The 18,948-nt window shown below is 36.9% G+C and overlaps 1 protein-coding gene across 3 annotated transcripts in view; it reads right to left on the minus strand.

The window, feature by feature from the left end:
• Lrba (LPS responsive beige-like anchor protein) overlaps positions 1–18,948 on the minus strand; it is a 481,883-nt gene that overhangs the window by 315,330 nt on the left and 147,605 nt on the right. For all 3 annotated transcript variants that reach the window (XM_038347328.2, XM_038347329.2, XM_038347327.2), the window contains exon 36: positions 2,639–2,747. In XM_038347328.2, the coding sequence (XP_038203256.1) occupies positions 2,639–2,747 (109 nt within the window). The remainder of the gene's footprint in view (positions 1–2,638; positions 2,748–18,948) is intronic.

Below are 18,948 nucleotides of genomic sequence, written 5' to 3' on the forward strand. Positions count from 1 at the left end.
GATTCTATGAACAAAACAAAACCCTCAAATTCAGCCACTCTTTGGTGTCATTCAGATTACCCTTTCTTATCTTAAACTCCAGGGCCTTCTTTCTCCTCTTTACCTAAAACCTAAAAAAGCAAACAGAGTGCTCCATGAAAAAAGTTATTCAGTGCTTATAGACCTCTAAGATTTCCCCTAAGAATCCATGAATGCTTTAACCCCTTCCGAGTCACCTTTCTCATTCACTCCAGTGCAGTATTCTTCTCATATTCTAAGTGAGTTAGGCACACACCTGCTGTAAGCTGTTGTGCTATATATAATCCCGTTATCTTAACAATGCTTCCTCAGACCTCTATGACCTGTTCTTTTAGTTCCTCCAAGCCAACCTTCAGTAACTGCCTTTCTGTCACTCTATTAAAAATAGTAACATTTGTTTTTCTCCTAGGCAGAAATATGTGGATATCTCACATTTTATGCATGAGGAAACACAATGAATAGAAAAAGACAAGTCTTTCAGCAGCTGGAAATGCTAATTTAATTAGTGAAAAGAAATCATGTGGAGAAGCTGGCTGCAGAACATGATTTACAAGGCATAAGGTTATATACAAGTATCAAGAACATCTTACTCCCTCATATAGTTATAAACATATGACTTCTAGAATGTATGGTTACAGAAAAAGGCCTGCACAAAAAATAGCGACAGTCCAATAACATTTAATATTAAAAATATACTTAAACATACAGGATGTGTTAACATTCTGATAATGTTGAAAATGTACATGGACTAGAAACAAAAAACAGCACTATTCATTTGGTTTGTCATTGAAGATAAATACAACAAAGGATGTTTGGCTAAAGGACTGTGCTGTAAGTCTTCTTAGAAAGTGGAGCTGGAGGCTAAAGAAATGGCTCACTTGGTTAAAACTCTGACTTGGATTCCCAGTGCCCACTTAAAGTTTTGTGCATCAGTGTACGCCAATGTTTCAGGAAGTGAAGTAGAGAAAGGCAGACCCTACAACTCAGTAAGTAGGCAGCCGGGCTGAATGAGCTCCAGGGCTCAGTGAGAAACTCTGTTTCAAAAATAAGATGGAAGCAATCAAGGAAGAGACCAACACTGACCTCTGAGCTTCACACGCATGGGCACACAAGGGCACATATACCTTTCCATGCGTACACAGGCGTACCCACACAAACATATATATACCACACACAGAGTTGATGAAGTATTTTCAAAACAAGTAGTGCACTTAAAAGGGAATATGTCTTTAGTAATTCAAGCAAATATACTGGCCACATGGTATGTAGCTCCACTGAAGTTAATAAAAAGTGAATTCTATAGCATAATAAATGAAATTCAAAGCAATATTGTTTAAAAGAACATCATGAAACTCTTAATGAAATGAATTTTAACTTACATTGGCTCTGAAAAATAAAATCATTAAGTGATAATTTTTATTACATCTGGTTTACAGATGTGTATAGTTTATACAAACTGAAACTGCAAGAAACATTTTTTCACTAACACTTAGTCAAGATATGTACATTCATACATATAACCTCTTTATAAGAAAAAGTCCAACATTGTACATGTTATGATTTTTAATATAGTTCCTGGATACAGGTTAAAAATATTCAAGAACAAAGTTACAATGTGTGCCTAATCAAAGACTTACAACATTAACAGAACTTCAACATTTCCCAAAAGGAAAAGATGTCGTGGATATCATAAAAAGTAAAGAAGTAAATGATATATTCCTCAGAACTATATCAGCAGCAGTTAATGATAATAAATGAAATACATGAGCCTCTTTACTACTACAGGCATTGTCCAAATATACAACAGCATCTCTGTAAGAAATGTAACTACTGGCTACAGTAGGGCTAAAATTTCAGGAGTTAATTTAAGGCCCAACTATGGTTAACCTTTAAACTACACCCACTAGTCAGTCTCTACTGGGATCACTTTTATCTTTTATATAAAGTACTAGAAAAACATTTGAGCTTATCTGTCTTAATGTAATAGAAATAACCTATACTGCTCCTAAATGTCTTCAAATTCTAACAAATATTCTTGTCAAATTATCTAATTCACCCTTGTATTGGTCATTTATATAGGCAGGATACCAGCCATTTCTTTTATGAATTCATGTTTGTGGCACATGTCAAAGAGGAACTGCTAAAATAAGCAGGGCTTACAAAATGAGCCACACAAAACGTGGTCCCTCATTGGCCACCACAGTAAGAGCTACAGTGTGGCAAAATGACTCAGAGGACTGAGGTCCAGGATGCTAAGCTGATCACATGGTGGACAAAGGTTGTCTTCTGACCTTCAAATACATATAATCACAGCACACAACAGGAGACTTTCCCAAGAGTACTATGTCCTTCAGTGATTTTCTTGATTAGAAAACACAAGCTCACAGTCTCATTCCCATTATCAAAAGCAGGTCGACAAAACAGAAGGTTCACTGGTCAAATGACAGATGAACTGATACTTACCCAAGAGAGCCTTCCTAGAATAGTCTATGATTTTCATAAACTAAATTTTGAAGACAAATAGCATGCTTCTTTAGACAATACTGCCATTTTCTTTATGTAGTTAATTACCATCCAAAAACAGTAGCATCCTTACACCAAGCACACAGAAGCATCTTACCTCAAATTCTGCATGTCTGTGAATATCCTCTGCTCTCTGTCTGCTCAGGATAAATTCAGCTTCATTTGCTACTCTTACTAAATGATCCTTCATTGTTTGGCTAAGTAACCTGAAAGAGATAAATATTGTCAAATAAATAAATGTATACATATAACATATGATTGGTCAGGGTCGAAAAGTGGTATATTGTTCTTTTGAAAAAAATGGAACATTTAATCCATTGTTCTCACTTCATACACAATGAGGCTTCAATATTATTTTACTTACAGAATAGCAGCAAAAGCTTCTACTCTGGCAGCAATGGATCAGTTTGTATCACACTGGCCAATTGACTAATTCAACTAATAATTCTACATTAAAGTTAAAGTGTTGAGTTGTTACTATAAAGGCAACAGAAAGATAGCATTGCTTGGGGAAATTATCCCCTAAAGAAGCACATGTTAATGACTTTTGTCCCAGTCCTTGACAATCCTAGAAGGTATGAACTTTAAGAGTTTAGCCCTAATAGACATTAGGTCTCCAGGACTGTGCCTTTAAATGAATATTGAAATTTCAGACTTTCTCATGCTTCCTACAGCCACCATGACATGAACTGTTCCTTCTACATACATTGCCATCATGGCAAAAAATCAACTGAGCCAACAGGCCGGGAATGAAGCCATAAACGCAAAAAAGTAAACTGTAGGAATTGATCAAGTCAGGTATTTTTGTAAAGTCTTGACGACACTGGCACATCAAGGCAGCCAAGATTTAAGGAGGCAAAGATCCTGGAGGAGAAAGCACACAAAGACATTCGGCATGACTCTTCTCACTGAGGCATTCTTATTCACAAGTGAGACTCCATAAGCTAATCAGAGCTGTCAGCAACCTCACACAATTAAGAAAACAAATATATAGGCAAACAATCTGACATGACAGAGGTATAAATATCCCTAAACTTTTAGCAGAAACTCAAGCTTACATTCAGAATCAAAATACTGAAAAATACCTCAAAAAGCAATACAGGGATGAATGAGCAATATCACACTCTTCATTTGTATTATGGTGGCAAAATGTAAATATAATTTTCAATGTTGCTTTTTTGTGATAACTACAAAATGAATAGTCAGAAAATCTATGCAAAAAGGAAAATCACGCATCTAAACAAAAGACATTATAGAGAAAAAAAGCAAGCAAAAATTTTCAGCACGGACAAAACAATGCCAGTTTTGAAGATCACCAGAGGATATATGCTGGAAAGGGAAAAGTCTGGCTAACACTCAAAACAACCTGAAATACGTTCAGTCAGGAAGTTGATGCCATCAGTCTCTGCATCATTCTTTATCGAAAAATGCAAATTAAAACTGCAGTATTATATGAAACTGCCTGTGAGAATTAATACTGTCGACTTGACAAGATCTAAAATCACTGAGAGGCAAACTTCTAGGAAGTTAAGGGATTGTTTAGATAAGGTTAATTGAGGAGGGGCCTGCTCTCATAGGAGTGGTACTGTTGAATGTGCGCTGAAGTCCTGGGCTCTATAAAAAGAAAGTAGAGTGACCACAAGCATTCATGGCATACTTGCTGAATGTGCATACAATGTGACCAACAGCTCATGCGCTGGCCCCAGCCTTCCCAGCCATGACTGACTTCCTCTCAACCTCTAAATCAAACACTTCTTTTAGTTGCTTTGGTCTGGTGTTTAATCACAGTAATTAATAGAGTGAAGATGTGTGTGTGTGTGTGTGTGTGTGTGTGTATCCTATAACAATTTACCAAGCTTGGTCAAAGATATGAAGAACCAGAGACTCATAAACACTAAATATGAGACTAAACAACTAAAAATTCTAATATTAATTGTTAATGCTAGCAAAACATTAGCAACTACCCAAAATTCCAAAAAAAGAAAATTATTCTTTAAATGGCAAAATATTCACATGTTGAAATACTATATTGTAACAATAACATATCTAGTTATATGCAAAACAAATTCACAATATTGAGCAAAATCTCATAAATTAAATAAGTTTTTAAAATTCTGATATAAAAATTCTAGAGATAAGTAAGGTCAGCTTTACTTAAGAGCCTGACTAAAGTCACATGGCACAACAAAATAAAACCATTCGACACAGGGTCTTGGATTTACAGAAGGTGACCAAGTGTTCATATAATGGTAGTTTCTGGAATGTGACTGTTATACTGTGATCTTCTGAACTCTCTCATACAACAGGACAGAGTTAGAATAGTAGAGAAAAAGTTTCCACCTACAAATGTCAGATCCAATAACCACACACAATGGTACCATTCGATTCCCATTCTACAGGGAATATACTTCACTGCTTAGCAATGTTTGTGGCAAAAAAAAAAATAGCACACATACTAAATCCAAAGCAATTACTACTACACTTCTAATAACATACCAGACGAACATGTTCCTAGAATCAAGAAAAGCAGACGGAAGGTCACTATCACACTCTTTATACAAAACACACAACTAAGAAGCCAAAATGTGCAGCACAGGAGCACAAGTGGTTCTACAGTTTTGTAACAAAAGAGTCCATGAAAAAATGTACAATTTGAGTTTGGAGAAATATATATAAGAAAATATATCAAACTGCCAGTTATCTAATAAAAAGGTCAGCAAATTACAGCCTGTGGGCCAAAGCAGGCCTAGCAATTATTTTGCTAATAAGTTTAACAAGATCAGCTGTTTAAGTGTCGTCTGTGGCTGTTTCTAATACATAGGATTACAGAGCTGAGCAGCTGCAGCAGAAGCTGTACGGTCTACACTACTCTGTGGCTCTACAAAGAAGACCTACACACACCAGCGTTAGAAATAGGAACTATGCCTCCTCTGGATAGATATTTATTCATTGAGGCTGCACAAGCAATGATAAAAACAAACAAAAATATACTTAAAATTTCTGCTTTTATATAACATTTTACTCTTTATGAATCCTATATGCATTGTGAAGATAATGTCCCTCACCTTCAAATTATCTCCTGGATACTTTAGAAGTCAGAAATAAAAATTTTGACTACAGTTTTGAGGGGATATAATCAGGGTTTCTTAAAATGCCTTTAGAGTGCACATTTAGATACTATAAACAATCCCCACTGTAATTGTTAAATCTGCTAATGAATAACTTCCTAGGAGTGTAAAACAGAGTGAACAGGGGCTTTCAAGAGTGCAGATATAAAATACTATTTTCTGCTCCTTAGTTTTCCTCTGGAGACTTGAAACCACATCATGACTTTATTGTCAATATATTGCCTTGCAGCACTCAAACATTAATTGAATTGATTAGTCAATGGCACACCATTGTCCTATTCCCCAGTCAAGTAACCTCAAAGTTATTCTAGCCGCCCCCCTTTTCTCTACCGTCCTTATTCATACCTACAATCATCCTCTGTAATGTCTCGAGATTTAATTTATTCCATCTCACAAAAGCCCGAATAAAATGAAGGCCTCACTCACATTATGACTGAACAAATCCCTCTGCTGGCTCAACATTTTGACTACCTGCCTTGTAAGGCACTCTAACAACTAACAGACTAACGATAAAATCTAGACGACCATGGAAATAAGATCAATCAACCTCATAGAGGTAGGAAACAAAATGATGATGGTCCGGGTTTATAAGGAGGAAGGTCTGGGAGTCAATGTTGAATGGGTACAGAAGTTCCATTTTTTAAAATGACTTCTGCTAATAAATGTTGGCAATGTTACCCAACAATATACATGCACTGAATGTTGCTGATTGTTAAAATGGCTAGTGTGATAAATTACATCATACCACTATGCTGCTTAAAACACTTAACAGTTTAAAACTCAATGATAAATTTTATTAAACAACACTAAATATAAATTTATTAAGGTACAATATTATCTAAAAACCAAACACTTTGGAGTGTATCCTGGAATTAGCTCTTGTAGACCAGGCTGGCCTCGAACTCACAGAGATCTGCCTGCCTCTGCCTCCTGAGTGCTGGGACTAAAGGCGTGCGCCACCACCACCCAGCTGTTTTTAAGTTTCTTAAACTTACTTTTTTCCTTGATTGTTTTGTTCCAGCCACCAGACATTCAACTTTTTGCTAATTGTGTTTAAACACAGATACTGTTCTCTCCTTAAGGTATTTGATCTCTCTGTTCCTATACTTAAAAATCAGGTGTTGAGGGGTTGAAGAAATATCTCAATGGGTAAAAAGCACTTGCTGCTCTTCTAGATGACCTGGGTTCAATTCTCAGCAAACACACAATAGCTCACAACCAATCGTAACACCAATCCCTGGAGATCTGACATTTTCTTCTGGTCTTTGAAGGCATTTCATTCACCTGATACACCAATATACATCCAGGCAAAACACACATACAAATAAAAAAAAATCCGACGTTACAATCACACACCATGGTGGCACACATTTATAAGAGGATCAAGAATTCAAGACAAGCCTTGGTTAGACAGTGAGGTCAAGGTCAGACTGAGCAACAAAGGCTTTTTTTAAAATATTTTTTTGAAATCAACTCCTTCACCACACTTTATTATTCATGCCCATCCATATTAGCCTCCCTATAAGTCTCCTTCTCTGTATTCTTACAACATTATCCTGTTTTGTTAAATTATCTGAATTGTCTTGTTTCCTTGTATATTGTTTGTTCTCATGTCTCTGGCAACATGGATTTCCACATAGTACATCCAACAGAATGGTATCTGGCACTGGAAAAATCCTATGAACAGGTATCTAGGGAATGCCAGGAAACAAACGCTACAAACCACTTTTTCATCTAATTCCCCTCCAATTTTTAACATCTAAAACCATAAACCACTGAAAAAATTGACTTCAAGCCTCTGCTTCACCATGGAATATGCTGTAATTTCACTCTACAAAGACCTTTATTTTATGTCAATTATGTCTAATATTATATTATGTTAATAACATTTTTGTATACTATCTTAGAAAACTAATAAATATTCTCCATATGACAATCTATTTTTTTGTATATAAAAATCTATTTTCCCAACTAACGAAGAATGTACTTTTCAATTAGTCTTTTTAAATCGATCATACCATCAAAAAAGAACAATCTTCATGGACGGGCTCTGTGGGAGCCTTCTCAGCTTGGTCGATCACCTTCCTGGACCTGGGGGGAGTTGGGAGGACCTTGGTCTTAGCATAGAGTGGGGAACCCTGATGGCTCCTTGGCCTTGAGAGGGAGGGAGGGGAGGTATGGGTGGAGGGGAGGGGAGGGAAGGGGGAGGGGAGGGGAGGGAAGGGGGAGAAGGAGGGGAGAGAAGGGGGAGAAGGAGGGGAGGGAGGGGGGAGGAGGAGGGAAGGAGATGGAAATTTTTAAATATAAAAAAAAATAAACCATGAGAAAAAAAAATTTAAAAAAAAAAAAAAAAGAACAATTCAGGAGAGGTGTGCTGAATACACACACACACACAGACACACAGAATTTAATGATGATCTTATACTTAAATGGAACCATGTGTATTCTTCATAACAGCTTATTATCTGGGTTTGAATAAGGTTCTCACAAGCTACTAAACAGAAATGTGGCTTGCACTTTCATGAGGGCAACATTAAAAGGACAGCACAAACTCAATCACTTATTTCTAAAAAGCCATTCCCCCATGTACACACTCACACATTTCACAATATACCAATTACACAATTTTAACAAGTAAAATTTATATGATAAATTGCAACAAAAAATTAAAGGCAAATGAAGCCAAAGTTTTAATTATAATAATCAGTTTCAAAATGATGAATTTAATATAACTTCAAAATGATGAATTTAATATAACGTAGACTAATCTCTGAATGCAGAACATGAAATGATTCACATATTTTAATATTAAGAAGAAAATTTATGTATAATTTATATCTACAGTACAAGGGGGAAGGGAAATAACACAGCTTGTGTCAACCTTAGGAAACAAACAGTCCTTTCAAGTGACCAAATGCAAAAGATTCACGCTAGAGGCTCAATAAATAACAGTAATGATGACAGATATGTCCCATAACTACATTACGAGCCATTGTCCACACCTGATTATTCTAGTCCAGACATTGGATAAGCACATACACACATTTCTACCAAGTTTTCCAGTATTACTGCTCTTTCTTTGACATTCTATAACCTCCATAAGCAGCTAATCTCAGAATTTGCTCATACACAAGACCATTTATAGAAAAAGTTACTACTTCCAGGAACACTAACAACTGAGAAAGTAGAAGAATTATCCCTTACTTTGAAAATGCTTCCAACATTGTAATATCTTTAGAACTGATTACAGAGAAACACCACAAACCAGGAAGGAGGGAGACTGATTCTAAATACCAATACTATATAAAGTTAATGCTAAAGACTTTAAAGACTATGGCCTCTACAAATTAACATAACCTTTGTTCTTAGGATGAAAACTAATTCTTTTTTAATTTTATTTTTATTGAGCTCTACATTTTTCTCTGCTCCCCTTCCTGCCTCTCTCCTCCCCTTCAACCTTTCCCATGGTCCCCATGCTCCCAATTTACTCAGGAGATCTTGTCTTTTTCTACTTCCTATGTGGATTAGATCCACGTATGTCTCTCTTACAACAATGAGGGTCCTCATTGTTGTCTAGGTTCTCTAACATTGTGATTTGTAGGCTGGCTTTCTTTGCTTTATGTTTAAAAACCACCTATGAGTGAGTATATGTAATAATTTTCTTTCTGGATCTGGGTTATCTCACTCAAAATGATGTTTTCTAGCTCCATCCATGTGCCTGCAAATTTCAAAATATTTTTTTCTTCTGTGTAGTAAGTACTCCACTGTGTAAATGTACCACATTTTCCTTACTCATTCTTTATTTGAGGGGCATTTAAGTTGTTTCCAGAGTCCGGCTAAGACAAGCAATGCTGCTATGAACATAGTTGAGCACATGTCCTGGTGGCACAACTGAGCATCCTTTGGGTATATACCCAAAAGTGGTATTGCTGGATCTTGAGAAAGGTTGTTTCCTAATTTTCTGAGAAAACACCACACTGACATCCAAAGGGGCTGTACCAGCTTGCACTCCCACCAACAATGCAGGAGTGTTCCCTTTACACCACAACCTCTCCACCATAAGCTGTCATCAGTGTTTTTGATCTTGGCTATTCTTACGTGTAAGATGGAATCTCAAAGTTGTTTTGATTTGCATTTCTATGATGACTAAGGATGTTGAGCATTTCCTTAAGTGTCTTTCAGCCATTTTAGATTCCTCTGTTGAGAGTTCTCTCTTTAGGTCAGTACTACATTTTTTAAATTGGATTATTTGTTCTTTTGATAACCAATTTCTTGAGTTCTTTGTATATTTTGGAGATCAGACCTCTGTCTGATGTGGGGTTGGTGAAAATCTTTTCCCATTCTGTAGGCTGTAGTTTTGTCTTGTTGACCGTGTCCTTTGCTTTACAGAAGCTTTTCAGTTTCAGGAGGAGGATCCCACTTATTAATTGTTTCTCTCAGTGTCTGTGCTGCTGGGGTTATATTTAGGAAGTGGTGTCCTGTGTCAATGCGTTCAAGTGTACTTCCCACTTTCTCTTCTATGAGGTTAGTGTGGCTGGCTTTATGTTGAGGTCTTTGATCCATCTGGAGCTGAGTTTTGTGCATGGTGATAGATATGGGTCTATTTTTATTCTTCTACATGTTGATATTCAGTTATGCCAGCACCACTTATTAAATATGCTTTCTTTTTTCCATTTGATATTTTTTGCTTTTTGTCAAAAATCAGATGTTCAAAGGTGTGTGGATTAATATCCGGTTCTTCAATTCAGTTCCATTGGTCCTCCTGTCTACTTTTATGCCAATAGCAGGCTGTTTTCAGTACTGTAGCTCTGTAGTAGAGTTTACAGTCAGGGATTGTGATGCCTCCAGTACTTCTTTTATTATACAAAATTGTTTTGGCTATCCTGGGTGAAAAAATAATTTTCTAACTTTCCATGTACTAGTCCCCTTCCAAAATCTCTTTCTGAAGCCCCTCCTTTTCTATTCCTTGTTCCCATTCCTCTCCTTTTTCATCCCCCTCTCTTTCACAAATATTAATGTAATATCACATACATCCTTAAATGGGTACCTATCCACTCACTTGCAAGTTAAAACTTTCTATAACAACTTTGAGTAAGATATATATGGCTCAAACATCAATGAATATACAAGTCAGGAGCCTGAGAAAAGGATGCTGACAAGCTGTCTGTATTTGTTACACTTAATTCATTTCACACATATTTAAGAACAATCTAGATCTTTCTTGAGATCTAGTCAAGTAGTATGTTCTGTTCTGGAAAGCAACAGCCTCAAATAAAGGGACTCTAGTTTTATATATTCCTCCTAACAGATGGAATGTTCACAATACTATACAAAGCTGATTTTTCTTGAGAATTCAAGAGCTTGATAGTTTAATGTCTCTTATGAAGGTTATTTACATATTTAGGTGTAAGTCTGGTTACTGCTGTAATAAGGGGACATGGATTGCCCCTAGACAGTAATTAAAGGCTATGTCTTACAGTACATGAAATCATCTGCACTTTCTTATTCCCAAGTATGGGAGAAAGAAGAAAGAACCATAGAGAAGCTTTAGAAGTAAAATCACTGGAGGCAACAAGGTCTCAAAATGTATTTTTTAAAACAAAACCAAATATAATCAGAATACTTTATGTTAATTACTATCATGTTTCACAAATTATCAAATTCTGGATGAGAATTTAATGTTACAATGTTTTTTTTGAGCTCCCAAGGTCCTGATGAGGAGCAAAAGGAGGGAGATCATGAGCAAGGAAGTCAGGACCCTGAGGGGTGCATTTACCCATTGAGACGGTGGGACAGATCTAACGGGAGACCACCAACTCCAGTTGGAATGGGACTGATGGAACAGGGGACCAAACCAGACTCTCTGAATGTGGCTGACGGTGGAGGAGGACTGAGAAACCAAGGACAACGGCGATGAGCATGAACTCTACAGCACGGACGGGCTCACTGTGAGCCTTGTCAGTTTGGTTGCTCACCTTCCTGGACTTAGGGGGAGCTGGGAGGACCTTGGACTTAACATAGTGAAGGGAACCCTGATGGCTCTTTGGCTTGGAGAGGGGCGGAGTGGGGGTATAGGTGGAAGGGAGGGGAGGGAAGGGGGAGGAGGAGGGGAGGAGATGGAAATTTTTAATAAAAAAAAGGAAAAAAAAGAGAAAATATGGAGAACCAGAAAAAAATATATTGCACCTTTAAAATAGGTTCGAGCCTACTGTTTCCTTGAGTTATACTGTCACATTTCTAAAAATGAATCAGCAGATGGAATTATGTGTACCATTATTGTAACATATAAATAAGTAGAAAAAAGAAAGAGAAAAACATAAAAAACAAACAGTAACACAAATAACATAAAAATCACAAGATTTCTTGACATTTTTGTCTGTAAGGAATTTTCACTATGTTATCAGAATTTACACTACATAGACCAATAAACAACAATCCTAGTACCGGGTAAGGGATAATGCTCTATTAGAGAATTCAGAAGCCCACAAAACAATACATACTGTTGATTACCCACCAGAGCTTGATGGCAAGACTCTATTGCTGAAGACACTCCACACTCAAGCCATAGCTAGACTTAAGCTACAAGCTTCCTTCTTGCTGACTAGCTTGCATAGTGGAAGGTGCAGGTGGCGGCCTATGGGCGGCTGGGGGACAAAAGTTATCAACTGTCTTTCCCAGCTGTGTCTTACATGCTAAATCCAGTAGAACTCAGTAAAGATGTACCCAGTGGTGCAGAAGTGACATCGTTATGACAGAATTAACCAATTACTTTCGGATTGGATCTTCTGATTGCTCCATAGGAAAGATCTCATGCCTGGTAAATAGCCCTTGACTTAAAATGTCATAGACCCTTTGGGAAAAGCCTACTATTCCTGTTTTACTAAATAAAGATGTCAAGTTCTCTTCAAAACAGTCACATTTATTCACACTGCTCTCCGCCTTCTTCTAGGAAGTTTCTATTGCAACAAAGCAACAGTTAATGCAGAGACTTTTGCCTGGTCCACATGCTGAGAATATGTAGCAATGGAGTGTTCTATCCCAAACATGGCATCTACATCACCTCCTACAAGATTCAGAAAACAAAGCAAAAGAAGTGGAAAGAATGTAAGCACCACGGGATAGTAGATGTGCCGTAAAAAGGTGTCTTCTGAATATGACAGGGCCATAACATTCATGAGCTCCTTATAGCTGTGTTTATCTGCATAAGACCAACACAAGACAGCACCTGTCATCACTTCTTCACGGATGGGGAAACGGCTCATAATACCCTAGTACAATTGACGGTTAATGCTTTTGTGAGAAGGGGTGTCACTTTCTTCAGTGACCTGGCTACTGAAGTTGCCTATGTTCCATCTACACCCATGTCAGCAATTCTAGTGGAATTCAGTTTGTTATACACAAATGAAGACATTCATATAGGAAAAAAACTTGTTTGAAACAAGAAGTGTTTCAGTAGGAGAAAGATGGTGACAATAAGTATTAGGAATGAAAACAACTAAACCACTATATACATGCATGGAACTGTAAAAAATAAAATCATGACCACATAAATATATAAAATTAATAGAATGGTCAATATTTACCCAACATTCTCCAAATGCATGAGTCAGACAAGTAAAGTTATGACAGGACTATAACCTATCACAAAAGAATTTAAATGTCAGACAGAGTAGTGTCTTGAAGAGCTCTGGTCTGGATTAGAGCTTCTCCAAATACCAACACTATGAAGTGCTCTAAAAGATACTCATTAGTGGAATCACAGTCTTGCCTGAATGGAGGAGGTAATAATCTAAGCAGTCTACCAGCTGGATATACTTCAGTGAAACTAACATTAATACTGTTAGAGACACTAAAGGTTTAGAAAGTAATTTCACCAGTTCTCCAAATATGAATAAAAGGGCAAAACATGAAATCAAAACCAAGTTAGAAAATTTACAATACTCAATAACAAAACAACAAATTTTAAAGTGTAGGCAGCAGTGTTGCTAGGATTAAAACAAATGCATTCTAAATTCAATTTCAGTTAAATGCATTTGAAGGTAAAGAATAAAGGTAATTAAGAAAATAATAAATCAGGTATACACATAAGTCAACTGAAGTCCATGTACATATTAAATAACCCCCTACACAGACTAGATTTCATGTAACACTAACCCATAGCTTTCATTTAAAACATTCGTAGTTAGTAGGGATATCCAAGTATTAGTTTCAGTTACTAAAGCATCATAGCACCATAGTCTAAAGGGTAGCTTTACTATTCCTTACGATTTTTTTAATTGGATAGAACGGCTACACAAGCCTATAATTTCAGTACTTGAACATAGGCAAGAAGACCATGAGCTCAGAAACATAGTGCCTGAAGCAATATGAAACACTATCAAAATCAAACAAAGCAGCACGTAAAACTGGAACTGCCAATAATCTCAGTCCACTATAAACTGAGGCAGGAGGACTAAGAGTTCCAGGCTCCCTGGGCTGCCTAGCAAGTTCATACACAGCTCTTCAAAAGGGAATGTGAAACTGCCTATTTACATAAAGTTATACCTTTTAGAAACAAAAATTCTATCAGATGTTTTATAATTAAAATATAGAGATGTGATAATTCAAGATTTCAAAAAGTGGGCTGGAGAGATGGCTCAGCAGCTAAGAGCATTTTCTCCTCCTCTAGAGGGTCAAGTCAAGTTCCCAGAACCCACTTCTAGCACTTCCCAAATGCAGCCTGAAACAATCTCCCCTAATCTCCATGTCATCTGCACCCACAAACATCACAAAACATTCACAACAACACTATTATTTAAGTTAACATTGCTCTGCTAATAAATTGAACACTTGTTTTTTTGACTGAAATTTGTTATGAAGGTTTTTTCTCTTGCTAAAAATCATTAAAACAGACTACTTGACTGTGTCCACTACTGCTATTTCCAAACTATAAAATAAATTTGCTTAAAATAGAAAGTGTTTATATAAACAATGTCAGTAATTGAAACAAAAATCTTAAAAATATGAAATATTATATTGAATACATAAGAAAATATTTCAAATAACAAACACTATATCTGACCTAAGTAATTGATTTGCTAATGATACCCATCAGGTCTGATAGATCAAACACTGTTGTCTATCTATAAAGGTCTCCATGTTATTTACACTACTAAAATATTAATCATGGGCCAAATTTACAGCACCTCCTCTATTGATGAGGACAAAGGTCAGATCTACAGAAAAAGAGGAAAAATATTTGGTCCTGGCAGTTAAAGAAAAATCTTTATTAGTATTCTTGTTGCCCCTGGGACTCAGCCTACTATGGAACATTCCAAATTACTTCACAATTTACAATCTACATATACTCACCTAACTTCAAATATCAAATATGTATAAAAGAAAAAAATAAAATCAATTTCTTTATAAACATACATCTCCAAATTGTTCTTTTACATATACTCTATGCACTAAACTTAATTTATGTACGGGCAGGAGGAGAAGGATGCACACTCACACCTACGTGTGTGGAGATGGCCACGGAAGACAAAAGAGGAGATCAGTATGGATACTGAGAACACAACTCCAGTGTTCGCAGAAGCAGTTAGTACTCTGAACAACTGAGTCATTGCTCCAGCCCCTACTCTGCACTGTAGAGATAATAGCTTCACTACTAGGTCCATTATTTCCCTGAGAAGTTTATTCTCTTTCCAGCATTGTTTATAATACATTAATTCTTTACACAACAGATAAAACTTAAGCAACATCTTTAATATATAGTGAAAAAAATACCTTATTAATTAAACAATATTTACTCGGTTAGCCAGACACATCTCTAGGAGGCAGATATAACCATAAACAAGAAACAATCACTATCTTTTGAAGAACTAATTTTATTGGCAGAAATAGGCAACAAGGATGTAATAAACATCTTCAGGGAACAAGAACAGAGGAAATGCCACAGGACAGTGCCGTGATGAAACTCATAGAGACGTGCCATAATGAAATTCATCGCTTTACAAAATAAAATATTAATTTTAAACATATTCAAAGATAAATCCAAGGGTTAATTATGATAAACACTGATGAAAATTAAGGACTATAAGAAAATTTATAAATTAGGTAAAAATGACCTTGATAACAGATTGCAAGAACTCTGAGGTGACATCTAAACTGTGACTTAACTATGAAGAACCCTGAGGATGGGTCTCCCAACCTCAGAGGAATCATTAGGTCAGGAGATCCTCTCCAAAAACACCAGTGTAGAAAAAGACAATGGCCCACTTAAGTTTTCAATGTTATGTCTTGTAATATATAAACATGTTTCAATACGAAGCAGCAGGTATACTACTGCCATTCTAACACATATTTAGTTTGGATGACTCTTTCCCCCACCAGGTCCTTTCCCTCCTCCTTCTTCCTGCCTCCATCTTAAACATCCTAATCCCATTATTTTCTCCTCCACTTCTTGTCAGTTCTTATCAGCGTCATTACCTTAGCCTCTCTTTTTCCTCAAAGGTGCTTTTCTCACATCATGGGATTTCTTCTAGTTTACTGTATTCTCTCCCTCTCCCTCTCCCTCCTTCTCCCCCTCCTCCTCCACCTCCCCCCTCTCTCTTTTACATTACTACGTAACTATAAAAATTAGAAGCCAGAATCTGTATATGGGACCAATCGTGCAGTGTTTGTCTTTCTGTGTTGGCTTACCTTAACATAATTATAAATAAACTTAATTGGTATGGGATGTCCTTCTGTCTATGTGTTGATTTTATTGGTTAATGAATAAAGATAACTGGCTTGACCTATAGCATGGGAGGAGGAAGGCGGAGTGAGAAGATGCCATGGAGCCGTGGCTGGAGATAGAAGAGCTGAAACTTTGCTGGCAGGCCACAACCTCGTGGTGATATACAGATTAATAGAAACGGGTTAAATTAATATGAGTTAGCCAATAAGAAGCTAGAGCTAATGGGCTGAGCAATGATTTAATTAGTTTCTGTGTGATTATTTCGAGTCTAAGGTAGCCAGGCGGCCGGGACAAACAAGCAGCTTACTCCCTCCTTCACTTAATAGTTTCCCATTCTATCCATTCCTGAAAATGCTATATTTTCATTTTTCCTCAAATTATTCCACAAAAGAGAAACAGAAGGAATATTGCCCAACTCATTTTGAGGCCAAAGTTACCCTGATACCCAAACGACATAAAGACCCAACAAGCAAAGAATTACAGACCAATTTCCCTTATGAATACAAATGCAAATTTTCTTAACAAAATACTTGCAAACAGAATTTAAGAACACATCTAAAAGAAGAACATCATTATGATCAAGCAGACTTCATCTCAGATGCAGGGATGGTTTGGAATAACTTGAGGGTGTGTATTCCTATGGTACATGCTTCAAGTACATGCCCAAATAGCACCTCCTCAAGGAGTCCTAGTAAGACCACAGTATTTTAAACTGCAATCACTTACCCTTTCTTTAAAACTATCACTAAAACAGCATTTCATCCGTTCCATTCAGTATTTTCTTTCCCATACCATTTGTCACTATTCACATATCACACAACTTATTTTGTTTATAGTTCATAATCTATGACTGCCCTTTAGAACATAAGTTCCAAAAAAATTGCCTGTTTACTGCCATATCATCAAAGTTAAGAACACCTTGATATAGAACATAATAAATACTAGATAAATGAGGAAACAGAGGCTGAAAGACGTAAAAGATTATACATATTCACATATCACAATGATTCAGATATTGTTTCTACTACTTTGATGTTTTTCACCAAAATATTCATGTTTACTATTTCTAATGTCTTTATGACTAACAATACCATCCATTAAAATATATCTCAATACTTGTGCTCTCTGGTTAAGTTTAACCTGATTTTTCAATACTAAATTAGTATACTGATGGGCTTAGCCAAATAAAAATAAATAAGCCTCCCTGAAACATTACTTTTGACTCAGATGCCATTTTGGAGAACCATCAACTTTTAATCTATACTTTAAGTCTTCTGGTCCATTAATGCAAACTCAGCTATCATGAGCAGACACAAAGGAACCAGCTCATCATTCTGGTTTCCCCATTTGTTCTACATTATTAATCATTCACTCTCTTTTTTTTCTTTCATTGAAAATATGTTTTTCATACAATATATTCTGATCAGTTTCCTTCCCCAACTCCTTTCAGAATCCCCCCACCTTGTCTCCCATAGGAATCTACACCCTTTCTCCCTCTTCTCAGAAAACAGGCATCTAAAGAATAACAATAAAATATATAAGACAAAGACAAACAAACAAAAATACAACAAAACAAATAGGAAAAAACAAGTCAAAGAAAAAGTATGAGATACACATAGATGCACAGACACATGCGATCTTATGCAGAGAAATCGCCTAAAAACACAAAACCAGAAGCCACAGTATACACTAGGGACCTGTGAGGTTAACAGCCCTGTGAAAACCTTACCAGAGAGGAACACAAGTATGCACTGAGTTTGCTTCGTGTTGACCATCTACTGTGGACATGAGGCCTGGCCCTAAGAGCCAGTCATACCCTCCGTGAGACTCTGCTGGAGAACTAATGGTTTCCTTTGTGAGCAGCTGTCACTGCACACAGCTCTCTGGCTCAGGCCTGTGTCTACTTCTTCTCTCAGAGCTGGAACCCCTCTGGTTCAGCACCAAGCACATCTTACGCAAGGTGATGCCACAGCCTCTGTGAGCTCATATGTATATCAGTCCTTCTTGTCTAGAAGGCCTTGTGGCCTTACTGCCCTCCGTCCCATCTGGCTCTTCCAGTCTTCCTGCCTTCTCTTCCAGGGGATTCCTGAACCCTGAGGAAGGGATTTATAGTGACGTCCCCTCTAGCCCTAAATGTTCCAAGACCTCTCTCTCTGTGCTTGCCCAGCTGTGGACACCTGCATTTGTTTGATCACTGTCTGTTTTATGCCGGTATCATGCTGTTTTTACTATTATTGCCGACACAGTTTGAGACAAGGGATGGTGACACCTCCAGCCTTTCTTTCGTTTTCTTAAAAACTGTTTCTCTTTTCAGTTCTATACTGCCATTGCTTCTATTTCCTGCCACTAATGGTTTTTTTCTTAAAATCTTTTATTTCTGTTCACGTGGAAATCATACCTGCCACACTTTCACAGGACCATAATAAGCTGAACTCGTGCTATTCTTCCTCATAGCCAAACTACGACGTGGGAGAGAAAACACAGACATCAAAGTCTAAATGGTTCTGCAAACAAAACTTTATAGAAAGTTGCAAATAAATATGGCTTCCTTATACA

This window comes from Arvicola amphibius, chromosome 11, assembly GCF_903992535.2.
Source record: "Arvicola amphibius chromosome 11, mArvAmp1.2, whole genome shotgun sequence".
Taxonomy (NCBI): domain Eukaryota; kingdom Metazoa; phylum Chordata; class Mammalia; order Rodentia; family Cricetidae; genus Arvicola; species Arvicola amphibius.